At 40.6% G+C, this 20282-nt stretch overlaps 1 protein-coding gene across 3 annotated transcripts in view; it reads right to left on the reverse strand.

The window, feature by feature from the left end:
- The window catches only part of LOC128091411 (ras-related protein Rab-10-like), a 30576-nt gene extending 21564 nt beyond the window's left edge, over positions 1-9012 (reverse strand). Inside the window, exons 1-3 of one of the 3 annotated variants that reach the window (XM_052704520.1) lie at positions 8747-9012; positions 2472-2532; positions 1579-1717 (exon numbers count right to left, since the gene is read on the reverse strand). In XM_052704520.1, the coding sequence (XP_052560480.1) occupies positions 1579-1717; positions 2472-2532; positions 8747-8909 (363 nt within the window). In that variant the 5' untranslated portion in view covers positions 8910-9012. The remainder of the gene's footprint in view (positions 1-1578; positions 1718-2471; positions 2533-8746) is intronic. The other 2 variants (XM_052704519.1, XM_052704518.1) reach the window with 2 other exon arrangements.
- Between the last annotated feature and the right edge of the window lie 11270 nt (positions 9013-20282).

Below are 20282 nucleotides of genomic sequence, written 5' to 3' on the forward strand. Positions count from 1 at the left end.
GGCATGCACTTTTCTTAACAAAATGATAAAACACGTGTTTTAGGTTGAAGTGCGTTCAGACAAGTCAGTAAGAATATTTTATCATCAGGTTTCCTTTGTAGTACATTACTGAAGTTACGCTCTGTTGACACTAAGACTTCCAAGATAGCTGTAAGGTCAGGGATAATGATGCACTACATTACCATAGTAATGTTCTTCATACTGAAGTAATGTATATGCAATGTCTTACCAACAGCATTAATATCCTAAGTATATATTATTGGATATATGACTGTGTGTTGTTCATTAATTCATCAGCATACTGAATGGGTGACAAGAAAAAAGGATTAAATTTGATGGGTTTTTTCTGAACCTGCTTGCTGAAATGGGCTCTTCCACTCATTACATCATATTCCTACCAAGTCACAGAGGAGGTTGTTAAGTATTGTTAAAAAAAAACAAACACCTGTCTGCATGTTTTTTTGATTTTAATCAACAACAAGCACTATCTTATTTGGAATCATACACAATCATAGTAACTACAAACTTTCATGTTATTACTTAGAAAATGGACCTGTCTCTATCCAATGGCAAACATATCAAGAGGGATTGAGTAATACAGGCTCACATACTGGGTTACAGTCAGCTCAAGAACCTGATGCCTGAAGGCTTGTCAGCTCCTCCCTCCTCAGTTCCTTCCTCACATTGTTCCCATGCATTATTCTCCTGGCCTTCTTGTTCCTCCCCCTTACCTTATGCCAAGTCTAATATCTGTCAGACCTTTCTGTGAACCTCATAAACCCAGTAATGCAGTGGAAACCTACCCAACCGTTTCGGCTGTTAATTTTCCACCACGTTAGAGAGGTGCAGTGAAGCTCTGGGAGATCTGACAGGCTCCAGAAGCAGAGCAGGAGAAAATATTCAGACCCAGGACAAAGTAGGTGGGAACTAACACCTTGTCTGGCAGCCACGTACTGTTGAATCACTTCCTATGTCAGCTGAAACCGCATTTCCCTGGCTGCAGTGCTACAGGTAGCTGAGCTAAGCCACCAAAAAACGACGGTCCTTTTTGTCAGTTTCTCCACCTTGAAACCATCCTCTGAAAGGGAATATCCAGAAAGGGGAAATAAGATCTTTCATTTGATTTGTTTAATTTGATTTTGGGGATGAAGCAACTATGCAAAAATAATGGAATTAGGAATGGGAAATCACTGGTTAATTTTGGCACTGAAGCCAGTTAAAATCCTTGGATGAGCTCATGGAGATTGGCTTGGTGGTGTTATGAACGGTCACGCTGGTGACAAAAGCACTTTAACTCAGTATGTGCAAAACTGGATTAAGAGATTTATTTTCAATTTATTTCAAAAAAGCACTCCTGCATCAGTAAGGGCTTGTTCTGGATAATCTACGCAGTCTTTCAGCTTCACATAACAGTAATCCTACTATCATACTATATGCTGAGTTAAAAGTAAGAAATCGTGGTTAGGAACTTACAGCTCAAGGAATAATGATAAATTTCATGCAGTCACTTAAAACATAAACTGCATTAACTCACTGATTACCTTCATTAAAAGATTGACCACTGTTAGATTTATTTACCTCATGTATGTCTTTCATCCAGCTTGTTACACCTTGAAAACTGTCCAGATTTGTGATGTCATATACAAGAACAAAGCCTTGTGCTCCACGAAAATAGCTTGTACTGAGTGTATGGAATCGTTCCTGGCCCGCAGTATCCCTGAAAGAAATCACAAAAAGTCCCCAATAAAGAAATTAATTTGATACCAATGAACAAACTGTAGAATGGTAGCATTCTGTAAACTGTGACACAGACAGGAAGCTGGTTTAGGTGGAAGATAAGTTTGGGGAAAAAGACACAATGTAAGAGGATGCAGAGATTCCATCTGCAATTATACTTTAAGAAAGCTGCCAACAAGCCTTCAAGATTTTTGTACTAAAACCTGAGGTGGAGCAACTTAAGGTCTAATACTGGTTGTTGAATTCATGTACACTTACTTCTCAAGATGTTAGATACTTGTAAATATAGGTAATCTTCTGTATGGGATACCTGTAGACATGGCTGTCAGCATTCCTAAATACCCTTTCGAAAAGCTTCGAAACAAACAAACAAAAATAGTGTAGGTTCTCAAAGATCCATCAAAATAGTTTTCTCTTGGCAGGCTTTTGAGTATGCACTTGTTCATTAATGAAATACAGAATTTTCTTGCTTTCTCACTTCCACAGTGTTCTGATACAATTAAAAATAATTAATGTGGTTTGTAGATCTGCATTGTTCGCATGCTGCAAAAGCAGAATTTTGTTAAAGCAGCCTAGTAACAATTTTCTTTTTAACTTACTAAACTCAAATTTTAAAATGACCTACAACACAATAGTTGCGCTTTACAAAGGCATGCGATTAAAAACAAACGAGATTTTTTCATGTTGTAATGTACATTAGTTGGCTTTCATTTGTGACATAGATTAAAACTTACCATATTTGAAGTTTCACTCTTGTACCACTCAGTGTTATACACTTCACTTTAAAATCAATGCCTAGAAGAAAGAAGAAAATCTGTAACATTTCTGATAATAGCACGGATTTCCATTTGAAGAATGTTTTTCAACTCTAGTTATCGTGCAGTTTAAAACAGAAAATGAAAAGGAATCATATCAAACAAAGAATAAGGAACCATACGCATTCAAAATGGAAGTCGGAAAGAAAATTATTCAGTGGTGAAAACAGTTGTGTGTCAATACATTACAATAAAAGCAATGGATGGGCTCGTCAAAGCAAAAGATCTTCTGACACTACGTGTACATGTACATATTCCATTCATAGGCATGTGGCAGGACAGCAGCCTTATGGGTTAGGCGCATTAATACTAGGCAAATACAGTGGTGATTTCAGTTGTTTCCAGTTTCATCACAGAACAGCTATAGTTAGCAATAAGTGCTTACAAAGCTGTTACATGCAAAGTGCCATTTTTCTGTTTTTACTTACAAATTCCTAAAAAAATAATCTAGGGTAGCATGAACAGGAACAGAAATTAGCTTATTAATTAAATGCAAAGATGAGCATACACTGAAACTCATTCAAATCAACAACATCTGTCTCTACAGTCTTAATCTCTCTTTATCCCAAATACGGGGTGTTAATGCTAAAGTCAGGCAATAGCACTTTAAAACAGTGCCATACATTGTCTCTACATACATTACACATCTTTCCTTAAAGATACTTCTTACTATTTGTAGTGTTCTTGTCCATTCTACTATCCAGTTACTATTCCAGTTGTGGTAAATGATTCCTGGATTTGTAGGCTGTTGCAGCTCCAAAATAAGGCTGGAATCTGCATGCTATCACTGCTGCCTTAGAGGAACAATGTTCCTCTCCAATTACTCTACTGCTGAACATTTGAAATACTTTTGAAATACTTTTTACTGGTTTCTCTGCTCAGATTTTCCCCCTACAATTTATGAAGGTTATTTCTGTCAGTTACGTTAAGTAAAGGTAAGGTACCATTGCCATAGCAGGTAGCACAGCCTTCCCCATGGTCAAGAATCCACAAGGTCAAAGTACAGCCACATAACTTCAGGACAGCTTGTCACCCATAGTGATGCCATTTGAAACAACTACAAAAACTGAAAAAGCAGTATTACTGCTAAATGGCTTTTGCTGGCAACAAAACAAAAATGCAATGAAAAATACTTTCCCTTCTTTTTTTAATTTCTGAATGTATTGCGTGCAAAATGTTGAAAAGTATGTGCTCTCATACAAGATTCCAAGGGTAATAACATTTTTGGGTATATGTGGTAAAAGAGTTTAAAATTATTATGATAATCATGTCCTTCATTTGATGAATTTTTACTGAAGCTTCAATGACAAGGGAAGATGAAATTATATAATCGGTGCCTGTAATTAATATCACACAAAGCTTCCTTGATGGAATTAAGAATGTTAGCTGGAAATGAAATTTAAGCCAGATTTGTCTGTGTGCTCGTGTAAGTTGAGATTTGAACGTTATGGAAAATATTTGCTCCTGAAATTCGCACAGTTCTGTTTAATTATCTGCATAGCTTTCTACAATTGATATCAGAGCACTTGAGAGGGACCAAGCAAGCACTGGAAGGCTGGAATGTCATTTTCAAATGATGCATTGGGAACACAGAGAAAAACTATATTCCAGAGAGGGATCCCCAGTCCTATAGGAAACAGTTCTGATTTGATGTACATTTTAATAATAAATTGATATAAGCTTTTTTTTGTTTATAAGAAGGGAAGCAGAGTGCTGAATCAGGCTAAACCTTAATCTAAATTAAAATAAGGCATATTGACTTCTTAAGTCAACTTCAAAATTTATTGACCTAGAAGGTCAATGAATGTTAGTGAAAAACAGAAGTCGATACGTTCTGCATGCATGAATTGTTCATGTCTTTATATGAAATTTCATGCAAACTTAGCAAATTGAAAAGACAAAAAAGAAAAATGAGAAATACAATGCCAAAGAGACAGCTCACAGATTTCAGATGCATTTAAGCCCATGTACTATGTAAGATGAACAACATAACAGTGCTAGCATTGATTACTGCTCTTGAGATAAACGTAATTTGAATGCAGCAGCTTGTACTTGCTTCTCTTAACCTGTCAAGTTATAAAAAGAATGGGTACACTGGGTAAAAACTCAAATTCTAGTTGTTATGTCCAAGTTTTATAACCATGACATTAATTTATTTTCTTTATACTTAAAATATTAAGTATGCCCACATGAGGACTGAAGCACTTTACTGCAAGGCCTACGAAGCATTAAAATAGTCAGCCATATAGGAATTCAGTTGTGAATTGCCCATCCCCTCCCTCAATATCTATGAAACAGTCTCTGATCATCTACAGAAGTCCTCTTCCAAGAGGTTTTGTGCAGCCTGCCTACTAAACAGTGGGCTCTGATGAACCTAAAGAGGTTCAATAAATCGAAGTGCAAGGTCTTGCAGCTGGGTCATGGCAGCCCCTGCTATTAGTACAACTTGGGTGATGTAAGGATGGAGCACAGGCCTGCCAAAAAGAACTTGAGGTACTGGTGGGTGGTAAGCTGGACATGACCCACCAGTGTGCCTTCACAGCTCAGAAAGCCGACTGTATCCTGGGCTGCATCAAAAGAAGCGTGGCCAGCAGGGTGAGGGAGGTGATCCTGCCCCTCTGTTCTGTGCTGGTGAGGCCTCACCTGGAGTACTGCATCCAGATGTGGAGCCCTCAGTACAGGAAGCATGTGGAGCTTTTAGAGTGTGTGCAGAGGAGGGCCACGCAAATGTTGCAAGGGATGGAATATCATTCCTATGAGGACAGGCTGAGAGAGCTGCAGCTGTTGAGCCTGGAAAAGAGAAGGCTCTGTGGAGACCCGATAGTGGCCCTCCAGTATATAAAGGGGGGCTATAAGAGGGAAGTGGACAGACTCCTTAGCAGAGCCTGTGATGACAGGACAAGGAGTAACAGTTTCAAACTAAAAGAGGAGAGATTTAGTGTGGACATAAGGAAGAAGTTTTTTACAGTTCGGGTGGTGAGACACTGGAACAAGTTGCCCAGATTAATGGTGGATGCCTCATCCTTGGAGACATTCAAGGTCAGGCTGAACAGGGCTCTGAGCAACATGACTGAGCAACATGACAGCTGTGGGTGTCCCTGTTCATTTCAGGGGAACTAGACTACATGACCTTTAAGGCGCCTCCAATTCAAAAGATACTATGATTCTACGAAAACCACAACACACTTTTCACCCTGATACATCTGAGATGGTCCTGATATAAAATGCTCAAAAATATTCCTGCCCAGATGGAAAGGGAGTTTGAGCAATTCAGCAGAATGCTGAGATCCTGGTGAGATATCCTGCACAGCAATAGCCAGGACAGAGCTGATAGGAAGAGCTGGAAGCTCCTGGCAAGCATGAGACTTAATAACTAAGTTGCTGTTGTAATGATCTCATCATCTAACAGCAGCTGGTGAAAAGAAATCCACTGATGTGTTGTGAGTGCTCATGACTGGTGGTGGACTTCAGCCCATGAAACAGCTGGGACTCACTTTTCTGGCCCCAGAGCCACCTTACCTGAATCGAGTATCAACTGTGATTCTCCTGTCCAGCACTGAGCCCTTACCATGTTGGCGCATCACTTCAACCAGACACTTCTTTCCTCTGCACATCAAGGAATATCTGAATCTGAGTAGTATCTGAGTGGTCACAAACACCAAAAATCACTGTTTTGCTAAGAAAAACAACTCATGGGAGAAGATAGCTTGCTAAGAAAGAGTGCAGAAATCCAATCACAAAATAAACAAAAAAAATTAAGATGAGGATTACAACTAGGATATCATTAATTTTTGCTGACAAATTCTATTTCCTGAGTAAGTATTGGGGTATTCACAGAGATCACAGAATTTTAGGGGTTGGAATGGACCTCAGGAGTTCATCAAGTCCAACCCCTTGCTAATGCAGGTTCCCTACAGTAGGTTAGGGAGGATTTACACCTCTACAGACTTTCCCACAGAAACCATGCCTTTGGGACCACAGTCCAGCAAAATAAAAGCCTTACAGACTGTGAGATCATGAGCCTACAATAATATTCACTTATATCCAAGAGGGCTTTTTCTGTTCATAAACTTTCCCTGTGGCGTTATATGCAATGCCACTGTTTAAACAAAAACATTTATTCTTTATAGCCTACTACAACCTACCATTCACAATGCAATGCATCTGCCTTATGATGCGTATAAGTTTAATTAGAAAACTTTAACTGCTTATAATTTGCCCAAACTGCATAATTGAGGAGGAGGAAGGGCACCCATCCTTGAGTGTTTAAGTGTCACATAAAGGGCTTTCAATGAAAATTTACTGTGGACACTTTTTTTTTTTTTTCATAAAATACATAATTTAGAAAATTTCACTACTGGAGCCTAGCTGGATTTTTTTTTTCCTGCAATAAGACTCAGATTTTTTCTAGTAGCACAAACCCATGACTCACGACAATACAGGATTCTTCACAGCCACAAGACAACCTTTCAGCTTCTTTAGCTGTGACCCTTTGCCGCTGATGGTGGTGGTGACATACAATTTTGTCAGGAAATGCAGATGTTTGAACAGCCTGGATAAGCTTTCCGCTACTCTTAAAAGTGTTCCAGCTGGACAACAGGTAGAGAGAAAGCATCAGATGAGTGCTCAATAGGCTGCACAGCAGATAGGGCTCACTGGGCTGAGCCTGTGTGAAACTGGCATGCAGTTGAAAACATTTATTTTGATAGCGTCGACGAAGAGGAATAAGACACAATGATTAAAAAAAATCTGAAATGTTGCAATGCATCTTCTTCCTTTACACCATTTCTGACCACAGCTGTGCTGCAAAGACTGAAACTTCCATTTTCTCAGCTGTGTCTGTCCTTGAGAGCACAGAACTTCTACCTTCAACATGACTATTGTGGAAACCATCATCCACAGTCCCATTGAGTTTAAGAGTCCAAGCTCTAACGTGTTTTGTAAAATGGAACAAGGTTGGGTGCAGTATTTCAAATCACATGCAAGTAACAAATACGACACGTGAGGTATTAATTTCCATTTCAGATAACCATATGCTAAAAAAGTTTTTAAATCACTCAATAGGAAGAGTAATAGGAACAGTAATAAAACTATATAAGGTTATGTTTGGTCCACAAAACAGTTTCATCTTTGCTACTCTTTAAACTCTTTCAACCTACAATAGTATAAACATATTCTCGGCGTCATCAGTACATCAGAGTTTTTGACTCTATGGTCGTCTGAATTAAAAGTAAAAAGAATCTGTTTCAAAATAATAATCTCAAGGCTAGGAATGCAAGTTCTAATACAAAATGCATTGTTAAAGCTGATGTTTATTTTCATGGATCTTCCTTGAGAGTCCTTGTTAAAGTTCATAATAGACTGCCTGCTTAAGGACCCATTTCACTATGCTTTTGTTTGTGATGGTTTCAGAAGATGCTTTGTAAGAAGGTTCAGGAGAATGGGAAGCAGTTTAAACCCTGACGTGAGGAAGTCTCTATATACTTAAAAAATGAAGACTTCCCACTCAGAAATCCATAAAATGTCTGTATCATGCATGCTGAGGGTCAGCTCTCCATTCTGAGGGTAACAAAGGATGGGGCAGTGGAAAGCTGGCCGCCACCTCAGGGCTGCTGGGGTGCTGGATGGGGAACGCTCCATCCTCTGCATTCAATGGGGATGATCATTTCCAACTGAACAGTGGTTCTGCTTCAGCAGTGACATATGTAGCTACTTATAGCAAACGATCTTTGACTTCACACCATCAAAACGCATTAACACAAAGTCAAGAGTCTTTCTGCCACGAAAGACGGAGGAACTGGGAGTCTTACTGAAATCCGAGAGCTCTTTGAAGTAGAGGCAGTTTTCCCTGCAGGCACAGCGGTGTGCCACAGCCAGGCCTCCAGCTGGAGCCACGAGCACCAGCACAACACAAAACAATTGCCTCCGCACAGGAAAAGCACAGCGACAGGAGCTGGAGCGAAGCGCTTTTGGAGCCAGAAGCACGAGCACTGCCGTGCGCCCTCACAGCCCGGCCAGCCCACCCGGCAGCACCGCTCCAGGCACCCACACGACGCTGGCACCGGGCACCTGCAGCAAAGCCGGGCAGGCACGGACAGCCCAAGGAGAGAAGGAGTGAAAGGGGAGCGGGAGGGACGGAGCCAGGGCTGCGGGAGAGCGCGGGCAGGGCCGGCCAGCGGGGAGCCGGCACTCACCGATCGTGGGCAGGTAGGAGGAGGAGGAGGAGAAGGCGGCAGCCGCGTTGGGCTCCGTGTACCTCCGCACGATGGAGGTTTTCCCCACGCAGGACTCCCCGGCCATCACGACTTTCAGAAGCAGCGCCGACCTCCCCTCCGCGCCCTGTCCCGGCACCGCCATGACGGGCGGGAGGCACGAAGGGCCGGGCCGGGCGGGGACCTCAGCGCCGCGGCCGCCCCGATGTCACGGGGTAGGCGCCGCCTCCGCCCGCGGGGCCGCCAGCCCTGCGGGGCCGTGCTGAGAGGGCGAGGCCGTGCCGTTCGCTAGCTGGCTTCCCCTTTTGAGGCGGGCTGCGGCGGCGGGGAGCGGCTCGGAGTGGCTGGAGGCCACAGGAGCACAGAAAAACGCAGTCTGCTTCTTTACTTCCTAGCGCTAAAAACCGAGACAGAGGAAACGAGCTTGAAGAATTTCCTCTTTTTCACTTTTGATTTGTAATTGACTGTCACGGTGACCTGCGGCATGAAAACCAAACGAACATGTATCTGCCGTGTCTGGTGTTTTTAGTGGAATTCCACAGTGTCCCCTAGCCATCTGTTGATGTGCACTCTGAACTCATCTGACATGAGGGATTTAGGAATGGGGCGTAATTTGAATTCAGAGTATGAATAGATGTTTACAAATGTTTGTCTAACTCTGCAATGACTCTCACGACATTTCCATCTTCAACCCTTCAAACAGCTCTTCCATCAGTTCATATAGGCAGAGCAGCAGATTTGACACGCTATGTGGAGAACCCTGGAGTTCCACTTATCACAGTTAGGGAAGTCCTCTTATCAGATGCCCCATCACTCCCTTCTCAGCCACATACAAACCCGCATCTCAATATGAAACTGGTTAGCCACAAAGGACTTTGTGGTGGCAGATTTCCGAAGGATAGCATCAGCTTGTTTCTAAATCAGTGCAGCTTCCTACATGGATGGGAAAAAAAAATCCGCAATAAATTGGTGAATAATCACTACAAATGAAGGGTGAGATCACTAGTGGGTTAGCTCATCTTCTCAGGATATCTGTGAGACATTACAGTGTAAAAAAACCACTACTGCCAAAGAAGATATCGGTCAAAGTATTCCCACTGGGGACAGAGAAATACTGTGCATTGATAAGACTAAAAGATTAAAAACATTGATTTTATGGAAGCACTTAGGGAGCTCTTCCTGTGAAGTGAAGCTGTTAGTGTGTGGCTCACTTACTTCAACAAAATGAAGGCTCAGAGGAACAGCATTGCTGTCTATCACGGATTAAACAGTGAGAAGAAAAAGGTATTTAAACAAAAGAATAAGGGAAGGAGTAGATATACAGTGACCATGAATATATCTGAGCTATGAATTATGAGGTTTCTAGTGGCATTTCAGAACGTTCATTCAGTTGAGACAATCAAGAGACAAATCTTGATAAAGACATAACATGATGAATTGGTTAGGGAAGCTATGACTGACTGCCTGCTGCAGGGAAGGACTGACTTTGTAAACCAGAATACTTCCTATGAGAAATGTCCCCTAATTTCTAAGCAGTTCTAGAAAGTTCTGCTTCCGCATGCAGAAATGTGAAGCTGCTGTTGATTATCCCGGATCTGAGGTATGAAAGTTCTAGCATCTTCTGGTAGTTCTTATGGATCAGAGATGATGATTCGTACGGACAATCTGTAATATTTATGGATAATTTAACATTTGAAACAACAGCTATGTCTCCAGTCAGCTATGAATCAATACCCCTCCAGTCACTGAAGTTCTCTCCAGTTCTCTTCTCTGCATATGTTTTTCACAAAACTGCCTTCTTCAAACGAGGGCAACGCTGCAGCTGCCTAGAGCAGTTAGGCTTAGATGACAGTGTGGACTGATGGTATTATCAGAGATTATACTGAGACATTAGCTCAGTCTTTACCCTGTGTTGTTTGTTGGGCAACCAATTTAAATTAAAAGGACCTCTAGATATTTTGTACATTCATTTTTTTTTTAATTCATGAGCAGTATATAAGGCAGAATTCTAATTAATTTCTTAATGAAGCTCCTAATGCCCAAGTTAACTGTTGCTATCAGTAAGATACGATATCACTTTCCTCATATTCCTATCCACAAGGGGACAGTGTTTCCATCTGTTACCACTGACTACAGCAATTTAAAAATTAGCTCCTTGAAAAGCTACCATTCAATGAATCAAATTTCACTTGTTTTAAGACACATATTTCATGATTGCAAAAAAATTCCCATCTTTCTAACCTATGTGAAGTTATTGAATTTACAAAACTAAATAAACTTAAGTTAATGAAGCCGATTACTTGAAAATGATGAGTGTGTGGCTACAAGAAAATCAGTGCAAAACACAAAATAAAGTTACCATGATGTGCATTGATATAGTCTTGGAAAAAGGTTTCCTTGCTTCTTATTTATCTTTTTTTTATATATATCAACTGTTTGCATATCTTTGTCTCTCTTTTTCCAGTAACATGATAAATAGTAATAATAATATCATCATCAGGATTGTAGTCATATTTTAATGGGATATCTTTTCATTTCAATGCATAAAAATGACTAGAATTATTAGAAATTAGTTTTATAAGGAGATTATTATGACATTGTGTTTGACATTATGACATTGTTATGACATTTTTCATTGAATACTTGTGAATGGTTAGTATTACTTTTGTATGTACAGAACTTATATTTTTTCTTATATGAAATGTACAGTTTAGGAGTGTGTTAGTTTACTCTTACAGGAACAGCAGTTTTCTGGCATTTTTTCTCAGAGTGCTTACACAAGTTTTGGAATTCAGCTCCTTTTAGACAGAATGTGCACTAATTGCAGAATCACTGAATCACAGACTGCTTGAGGTTGGAAGGGGCCTTTGGAGATTACTTGGCCCAACACCCTGCTCAAGCAGAGTCCCCTACAACACATTACTGAGGATTGTGTCCAGGCAGCATTTGAATAACCCCAGTGAAAGAGACTCCACAGCCTCTGGGCAACCTGCGCCAATGCTCCATCACCTACACAGCACAGAAATACAGCCTTATGTTCAGAGGGAGTCTTTTGTGTTCTGGTTTGCTCCCATTTCCTCTCATCCTATTGCTAGGAGCCACTGTAAAAAGTCTGGAACCTTCCTCTTGCCACCTGCCATTCAGATCCATGTGGACATTGATCAGTTCCCCCCAAACCTTCTCCAGGCTGGACAAGCCCAGCTCCCTCAGCCTTTCCTCAAAGGAGTGGAACTTCAGTCCTTTCATTATTTTAGTAACCCATCACTGGACTCTCTTCAGTAGCCTCACATCTCTCTTGAACTGAGCAGCCCCAAACTGAACACAGTAGTCTCTATACGGCTTTACAGATGTGGCAGAGTAGAGGGGGGATCACCTCCCTTGACCTCCTGGCCACACTCTTGTTAATGCACCCCAGCATCCCATTGGCCTTCTTGACCACAAGGGCACACTGCTGGCTCATGGCCAGCCTGCTGTTCACCAGACACCCAGGTCCTTCTCCTCACTGTTCCTTTCCAGCATATCAGCCCCTAAACTGTACTGATACATGTGGTTATTCCTCCCTGGGTGCAGGACCTTCTCTTACCTTTGTTGAATTTCAAGGTGTTCATCTCTTATCTCCCCAGACTGTCAGGATCCTTCTGAATGGCAGCAGAGCACTCCAGGGTATCAGTCACTCCCTCTCAGTTTTGTATCAGCAAACTGGCTGAAGAGGCACTCTATTATTTCACCCATGTCAGTGATGAGTAAGTTAAACAATACTAGTCCAAGTATTGACCCCTGGGGGAAACCACTAGCTACAGGCCTCCAACCAGACTCTGTGCCGCTAATCATAACCCTCTGAGCTCTGCCAGCCAGCCAGTTCATAAATCAAACTATCTGTACACTCATCCAGTCGACACTTCAAGCTTGCCTATGAGAATATAATGGAAGACAGACAATGCAGAAGTCCAGCACTAAACTCTGATGATGCATCGATAATTGTTACAGCAGCTGATTTTTCATATCACCAAATCCCTGCAAAAAGTGGATTCACTCGTCACTGCAGTCATGAAAAGTACTGTAAATTACTCTGAATGCATTAAGAAACTGGAAATATTCTTCAGCAGTATATTGCATGCCAATCATTCAGCATAATCTTGTCTCTGAGCTTGCTTTGGATATTCTTGAAAGTGACCATTATAAAAAAACAAACAGTGAAAGAGACCAAAATAACTATAAGCCAAGCCTCAGAAAACTGCAGCTTTCAAGTAAAGCACTGATTCTGAAACATGATGAATACATTACAGATGCCACAGACCTCCTTAATGAAATAAATCTTACCAAATATTGCAAAGGGGTTAAATACAATTCCATTTGACATTATTTTGGTGAAATATTAGAATACTAATTAAGTTAAAACTGTTAGTAGCATCTTCATTTACATTTTCCTGAACTGAATGGTATAAGCTGAAAACCGTAATGAGCAGAAAGAGTAAGGCTTAATATGGGTTTTAAATTCTCAGTTATAAGTCACTGGTCATGCCAAAATTACTCACTGAATAGATTCTGTTAAGTGACAAAAGTTAAACTCTTTGGTTTCATTAGTGTTAAGATAAAATTACTTCCGAGTGGACAAAAGTGAGGCAAATCATTCATGTTAGGCAAAACAGGGTTCACTAATCCCTAAATGAATTTGTAGGCCAACCATAAAGTATTTTCGTTATTTAAGAGACAGGATTCAGTGTTAAACTGGAGTATAATTGGAGTGTAATTTTAAGAATGTTAGCAGAGGAGAGTGCATCTCTCTGAATTGGAATAATTCAAGTGTGAGATTGCAGATGAATACTCTTTGTTGAAGAAATGATTTCAATAAGATACATATTCTTTTTAGTTGTTCGTGACCCTTTTTGGAGTTGTATGGGCTTTTAACTTTTGGTACCTATTGGTTCAAAGTGACATTTCTTGCCTAGTGATAAGAAGGTCAAATATTAGCAGAACAAAATAAAAATCTTGTAAGCCTTACATCAGGGGTTCTGTCTGCTTCAAAAACTCAGAATTGAAACCAAAGAATGTTGCGCTCAGGTCTGTCTCAGCATCATTGCTCTTGGGCCCACAAAGGTTGCTAGCTACAAGTTGCTGTCAGCAGCTTCAAGAACACCTCTCTTCAACAAAAGTATTACGTTTTCTATGATGGAAAAGTTGGTCTTTCTTCTGCATCTCTTCTTGTGTTGTACGATTTTTTTTTTCTGAATCTGAAGCAGCAGAAGGAATTTTAGGGGAGTATCATATCTGCCATCTGTATAGGTAATAAAATCCTGATTATACCTGAAGTTCACTCAGAAAAAAATCACAACATTATGCCAGGGGTGCAAATGTTATTTTCTTCATTAGCTTGCACCTACATCATCTCTAATACTGAAATATCAGTAGCCCAGGTATCTCAGGGATGAACAGCTGTCAGTCATCCATTGTCAGCCTTGCTTACTGAGCAGCCTAAGAAATATGAACTTCAAATATTCGCTCTTCTTCCAGTCACGTGGACTTCCCTGAACTCTAAACTGTGCTTTTTGGGGGCCATTAGTTAGTTAGCTATGAAAAAAAATTCAAAATCATTATTTAATGTTTCATTTCTAAATTAATTTTAGGAATCTAAAAGGTTATCCAGCTGCACAAATGCTAAATGGAAGCTGCTGGATATTCAGAAATTCTGAAATTAATTTTGTTGCCTACGTACAGAAACTTAGAAAATTACATATTAGAAGCTGATTCCTTAGAAAATGTGTTTACCCTCTATGTATTTCATAGAAGTCGCTGTAACATATTTTTATCAGAAACATTGGAAATGTTGTCTAACCCATCAGTGTTACCTAACCTTCAGTTTCTGTCACTTGGATTTTGGCAGGAGTGAAACCAAACTCAGCATTTTGCTGTAGTATGTGTGCCCTGCTGTGGGCAGTCCTGCCAGCTGCCGTGTCTGGTCGTCCCCTTGCTCAGCAACGTGTGCTCTGCCCAGGTCCCTTCTCAGTAGTGCTGCCAAGTGGCAGCTGCTGGTGAGATGCCTGGCTGGGGTGGGGAAGCCGTGGTCAGGATGAGCCAACTTCTAAACCGAGGCTGCATGAAAGGCCAGCCAGGTCCTTGTCCTCTCAGCGTGGTGCTTGAGATGGATTGTCACTCCAGCCTCAAGGTGACTCTTTTGCTGTGGCAGGCCACAGCTTTGTTGTCAGTTGTGGAGCAGCATTTTTCTAATAGTGATGCCTGTATCTACTGGAGATGCCTTTCTCTGCCCCTCATGTAACAAGCAGGTCAGCAGGTGGCAAGAAGGTAATCTTTCTGGGTCTGAGAGAATACAGCTGCCCCCAGGCTTTACTCAAAGTGCAACATGAGCTCGCATCCTTTCGCTTTTGGCCAGAAAGAAATGATGCTGTCAATCAAAGAGACCTCACATTAGGTCTGCACCACACAAAGGTGAAATGGACAGGTTCCACCGACTGTCAGAGCAGCTGCACCCATCTCCAGTCCTTGATAGTCATGAAAAGGGCAGGAGGAAAGCGGGGATTGGACAGGGTACATTCAAAGCTGGCATTTTCTGGGCTTCTTTTTCAAAAGCTTGTGTGATTTGAAGTCACCTTCTCATGTTGTTATAGTGGTCTTGATCAGTGCAGGCTGTCTGAATGGCTGTCTGGAGCATGGAGTACTTTTCATTTTATTTTGAGGTGACTGTTCTCTGATTTAATACAGGCTGCTGTTTTTACGCCCGTGTTTACCAGTCGGACTGTATTTTCCTATATATCAAAAGCACACATTTGTGGTTAGACCTTTTTAACGTACCATATAAATCTATTTAAGTGAATAAATAAATAAACACTGCCACGATGGATTAAGAGTGAAAGATTGCATTGATGATATTTGAAGTAAAAATGTTTTGGAAGTACCACTACCCAGTCATCTGTGAAAATGCCATATAGGCACATGCACACACAGTACTCTCGCAGTTTTTTTCTTCAGAGAAATGTCAAGAATGCAGAAGTCTGCACTGTTCACATAAGTGTATGACATGTTCTTCAAATCCACAGTGCACTTGGCAGACACCAAAGCATCTTCCATTAATCCTTAAAAAATAAAACAGCAGTTTATTTAGCATTCTAAAAAGAATAGTGTAAGGTTCTTCCTAGAAAAAGCTTCTGTAAGAATAAGGCTGAATCAGTAGCAGCTAAATCTGTTGTAGATAATATAATTTATTTATAATTTGCTATGTATCATGTTAACGACTCTAAAACAATGTGCACATTACATTTTTTTTTCATTTGCAATTTAGAATTTTCAGCATAAGAGATGCAAAGACAAGGATAACCCACGTTTTCCATGACAGATTCATGCAAACTGAAAAATAAGGTCTTTTAATAGTTCATGATAACTGTTTTTCTTGGTTTAAGTGTAGGTTTTAAAAAATGGTGCTCATTGTTTTGCTTGTAGTTCTTTCACGCATGGACAATCATGCTGATGATGCATTTACTTCAAGTGAATTTTCCAATTGAAAAAGTGCTCTTGAGCAGTTTAAGTACTATGAATCACCAAAAACTCATCTAAGTCCCATAAAAGCACTGGCTGCAAAAAACCAGCCCTGGAAAGAAGACGTATTGGGATTGTTCTGCATGATTCAGCTAAACAGAAATGCATTTTGTCATCACAGAGGAATTTGAAGAATTTGACAGTTCTGTAAAAATGAAATTATAATCTGATAGAAAGATAGAAATTAACTCTTCTGGAACCCCCCAGTTATATCCCTCCGTCATTCCTCACTGGTCTGAAGCAGAGGTCCTAGGTGTGAGAAGTTCCCCCTTTGAAATACATTTTTGTATTTGTGTGGAACATATTTAATTCCTCTTTCTTTTTTTGTTCTGGTATTGTCTCCCTTCTTTCCTAGTTAGGTTTGGCTGTTTGGGGGTTCTCTTTTTCTCTGTAATGACCATCTGCACCATTTGGACAATTGATATTTCTGAGACAGTGCCTTGTTAGCGAGAACAAACGCAATCACTTCACTTCATGTATGATAACATTTCCATTGAAACAACTTTAAGTCACAAGTGTTTCCCAGGGAGCCATTATTGATTTTAAAGTCATTATTCAGTTCCTAGGTAATTTTTATTTAAAGCTACCTGTAGAAGCAGATAGAACAAACTACTAAGCTTCTCAAAGCTGTAAAATATCTATTGATAATTTCTAAATGTTAATCTATTGTCTTAGATTTTTTTTTTAACTTACAAAATGACATAAAGTTGCAAGTTGAAAAAAAATAATGTAGGTATGCTGAGCATTTTTTAAAAATGGATGTAGCTTTCTGTATGTCACATAACAATATGTTGCTTGCAACGAGCAGCGCAAGTGCAGGGATCTCCTTGTGTTTGGAATTCTATCAGGGTTACAGGCCTCGGGCTCTGATTCATATGCAGGTTGCTGAGCCACTGTGGTGCTCCAATAACAGTTGAGAGGGTCACTGGTCCCAGCATCTTTTGATCTTGCTGTCCTTTATGCAGCTGTACTGGCTAGAGCCAGTGCCTGGGAATAGGGGATTGCCTCCATCTTGCCCTCGTGAAATGCAATAATGTTGCACACATTCATCCATGTCAAATATTTTCTTTATGATTCTGTTCCCAAGACCCATTTGGATACCTCGTCAGGTTGTCAAATGGGAGCTAGCAGGATGTACATGGTAATGCTGCCAGAGTTAAGAGCAAGACTGTGGCAGTAACTGCAGGATTGTGTCAGTGAAGGGGATTGAGCTGCCATGACCTGATTTTGGGGACTGTGCTGAATCCTTGACATTCTTCAGGTCATGAAATACAACCCCACAGAAAGGCAGCTCTCAGTCATGATGTGGTGGTACTGCTGCAGGGACTGTTGCAGTAGGCAGGGCACACTGCGGGTGCATCCCTGTACGACACAGTGTTCTGAGGGGTTTGATCCATGGCACGCTGTCAAAGGGAGCACAGGAGATGGGTAGACAACCAACTGGAGGCAAGGAGCTGGATCTCATCAACTGTGTTAAGCCCAGCCTCACAGAAAAGGACTGAACCCCAGCTGAGTTGGGGCAGACCTCTTCCACAAAAAGATTTTCAAGCCAGTATTTGCTGTAGATGACTTTTTGATGATTGTTCAAATAGCCAGGAACAGACTAGAGGAAACTTTGGAACTGAACAATGTGGAAATTTGGCTAGGCAGTTCTAGTATCCAGACTTCCAGAGTCTCCCAGATTTCCTCAGTTCCAAAGTCTCAAATTCTGGGAGTCTGGTTACCTTTTCTTGGGAATCTGGAGTAAAAGTGCCTGGAGTGTTCTTTGGGAGCAGGTGGAAGATGAAGATGTTCACCCCATGTCATATTTTTGTAACACTGATTCACAGGCTGGTTAGCCTTACTTTGGGTATCAACATTCTCATACTGTTCTTTGAAATGAAATGACTTTGTGAACGTGAAATGTAATTAAGGATCTCACACTCTCTGATGAGCTATTTGAACAGTAACTGTAGAACAAGCAAGAATAAATATACAGTCTTTTGGCTTCTACAGCTTCATAAGAAACACAGTTGTTATCTTCCCCTTCCCCTCTAAAAAAAAAGTAAAAAAAAAACCTTGCGGGAAAGTGTGGAGAGGAAGAAAACTATATGAACTTGAACATTTAGTACCCATTGAAGAGACAGACATAACAGGGACACATTTGTGTCACAAAGGTATGAAGTGATCAGTGCTCAGTTCTAACTCAGTTCTTCATCTTCATCTAACAGTTCTTCATCATCTTGAAGACATGCCTCTCACGAGTAGAAGCTCTGTTTTAAAGAACGTTTGCTTTGATTTAGAATCAAAGCAAATGAAAACACCATCCAGGTCTACACACACCCACAAAAAAAAAAAAAAAAAAAAAAAGAAGTGGAAGAGTGATTTGGTGCATCATTTGAAATACTGAATAAACAATTGAATGCTATTTGGAGAGAAGGCAAAAAAAATGTTGACAAAGGCCCATGTGGATTGTTCTACAAAACAGAATCCTACAGTGGGTCACAGAGATTGTGCAACTGTGTGACATACTCACTTCCCTTTCCAACATAAAGCAAATAATTAAGTTTACATTTCAAAAATATTTCCACTTGCAATTTACCTGGGCATTTTTAATATTGCCACAGAATATTCCAAAAGTATCAAACTGATGCTTTCAGAGGGAAAACCATTCAATTTTTCATGCCTTTGGTGATTAGGAATTTCAGAGTCACTGTTTAAAGGAGAATGGACAAGGCGGCTGATGTAGTGCTGCTCAGTTGTGTGCATTTCCTCTCTTTGCTGCTCTATACAACTCTGCTTATGCTGTTTTCACAGCTGCCTCATCTGTCATCTTTCACCCCTTCCTGGAGCATTTACCCTGCTTATCTCTCCAACATCGTGCTGCACAAGGCTGAGGTAGGACTGGGTGTTTGCACTGTGCTGAGTGCATGATTTTCTTAAATTAAATCAAGATTTGAGACCCGCCTCAAAGATGACTTCAAAATTTTGAGATTGTGGCTCTTTAGGTTGAGAAACAGAAGTATCTCAGACTACTGCTGGTTGTGGCTAACCAAAGCAGTGCTGGCAAGCTGATGGTGGAGATGTGGTTTGTGGAGACTGAGGCAAATGAGCTGCTTATCCGCCGTATTTTCAAACGAAATAATCACAGTTAGCAATAACTATTGGAGAGAGAGCTCCAAAGCTCTTATGGAGCTATTGATCACCTGCATTTCAAAGCACATAAAAGTTCCAGTTTAAAAGGGTGCTGAGGAGATGTTGACCAGATCTCGCCTTTATAATGAGCTAGGGATGAAAACAAGTATGGAAATGTGTGACACATAAGTAACACTGGATAAGCCTGGAAAATGATAAATATAATGCTTCTCTTTGGAAAGCAAGGAAAGGAAGAGACTTATAGAACAAATAATCAAACTAGCTGCAAGGGCAAATTGGATTTGTCAAGTACAAATTGCATTAAACCAGCCTAATTTCCTTCTATGACAGGATAACAGGACTTGGGGATTAGGGAAGAAGGAATAGAGTCCATAAATCACAGCACTGGGGAGTCTTTTGTCATTGCTACATACTGAATCCCCTTGAGTAAATAAAGAAAATATAGTCTAGATAAGAGAGTTCAAAACCATTCTGAAAAACAGCTGGAGTGGTTGATAGTGGTCACTGCCAAACTGGAGCCTGTTTCAGAGGGGAATGGCCCAGTGGTCTGTCACAAACCTGGTAATATTGAGCATTGAATATTTGTGTAGAATAAATTTCAACAACCTCATTGCTGATGAAATAAAGAGCTCTTGTTAAACTTGCAGAAGACCGCAAGCTGAGAGAACTCCAACACTCTGAAAGTCAGAATTAGGACCCAGACTATACTGGTGTCTTGGAGAAGGGGTGAGAACAAAATACTCTGCAGGGTCATAAGGAAAATCTCCACACTTTTCAAGGAAAATCTGCACTCCAGAACCCACAAAACTGGGAATTACTGTTAAAACACAAAAGC

Source organism: Tympanuchus pallidicinctus, unplaced genomic scaffold (genome assembly GCF_026119805.1).
Source record: "Tympanuchus pallidicinctus isolate F22 unplaced genomic scaffold, pur_lepc_1.0 scaffold5, whole genome shotgun sequence".
Taxonomy (NCBI): domain Eukaryota; kingdom Metazoa; phylum Chordata; class Aves; order Galliformes; family Phasianidae; genus Tympanuchus; species Tympanuchus pallidicinctus.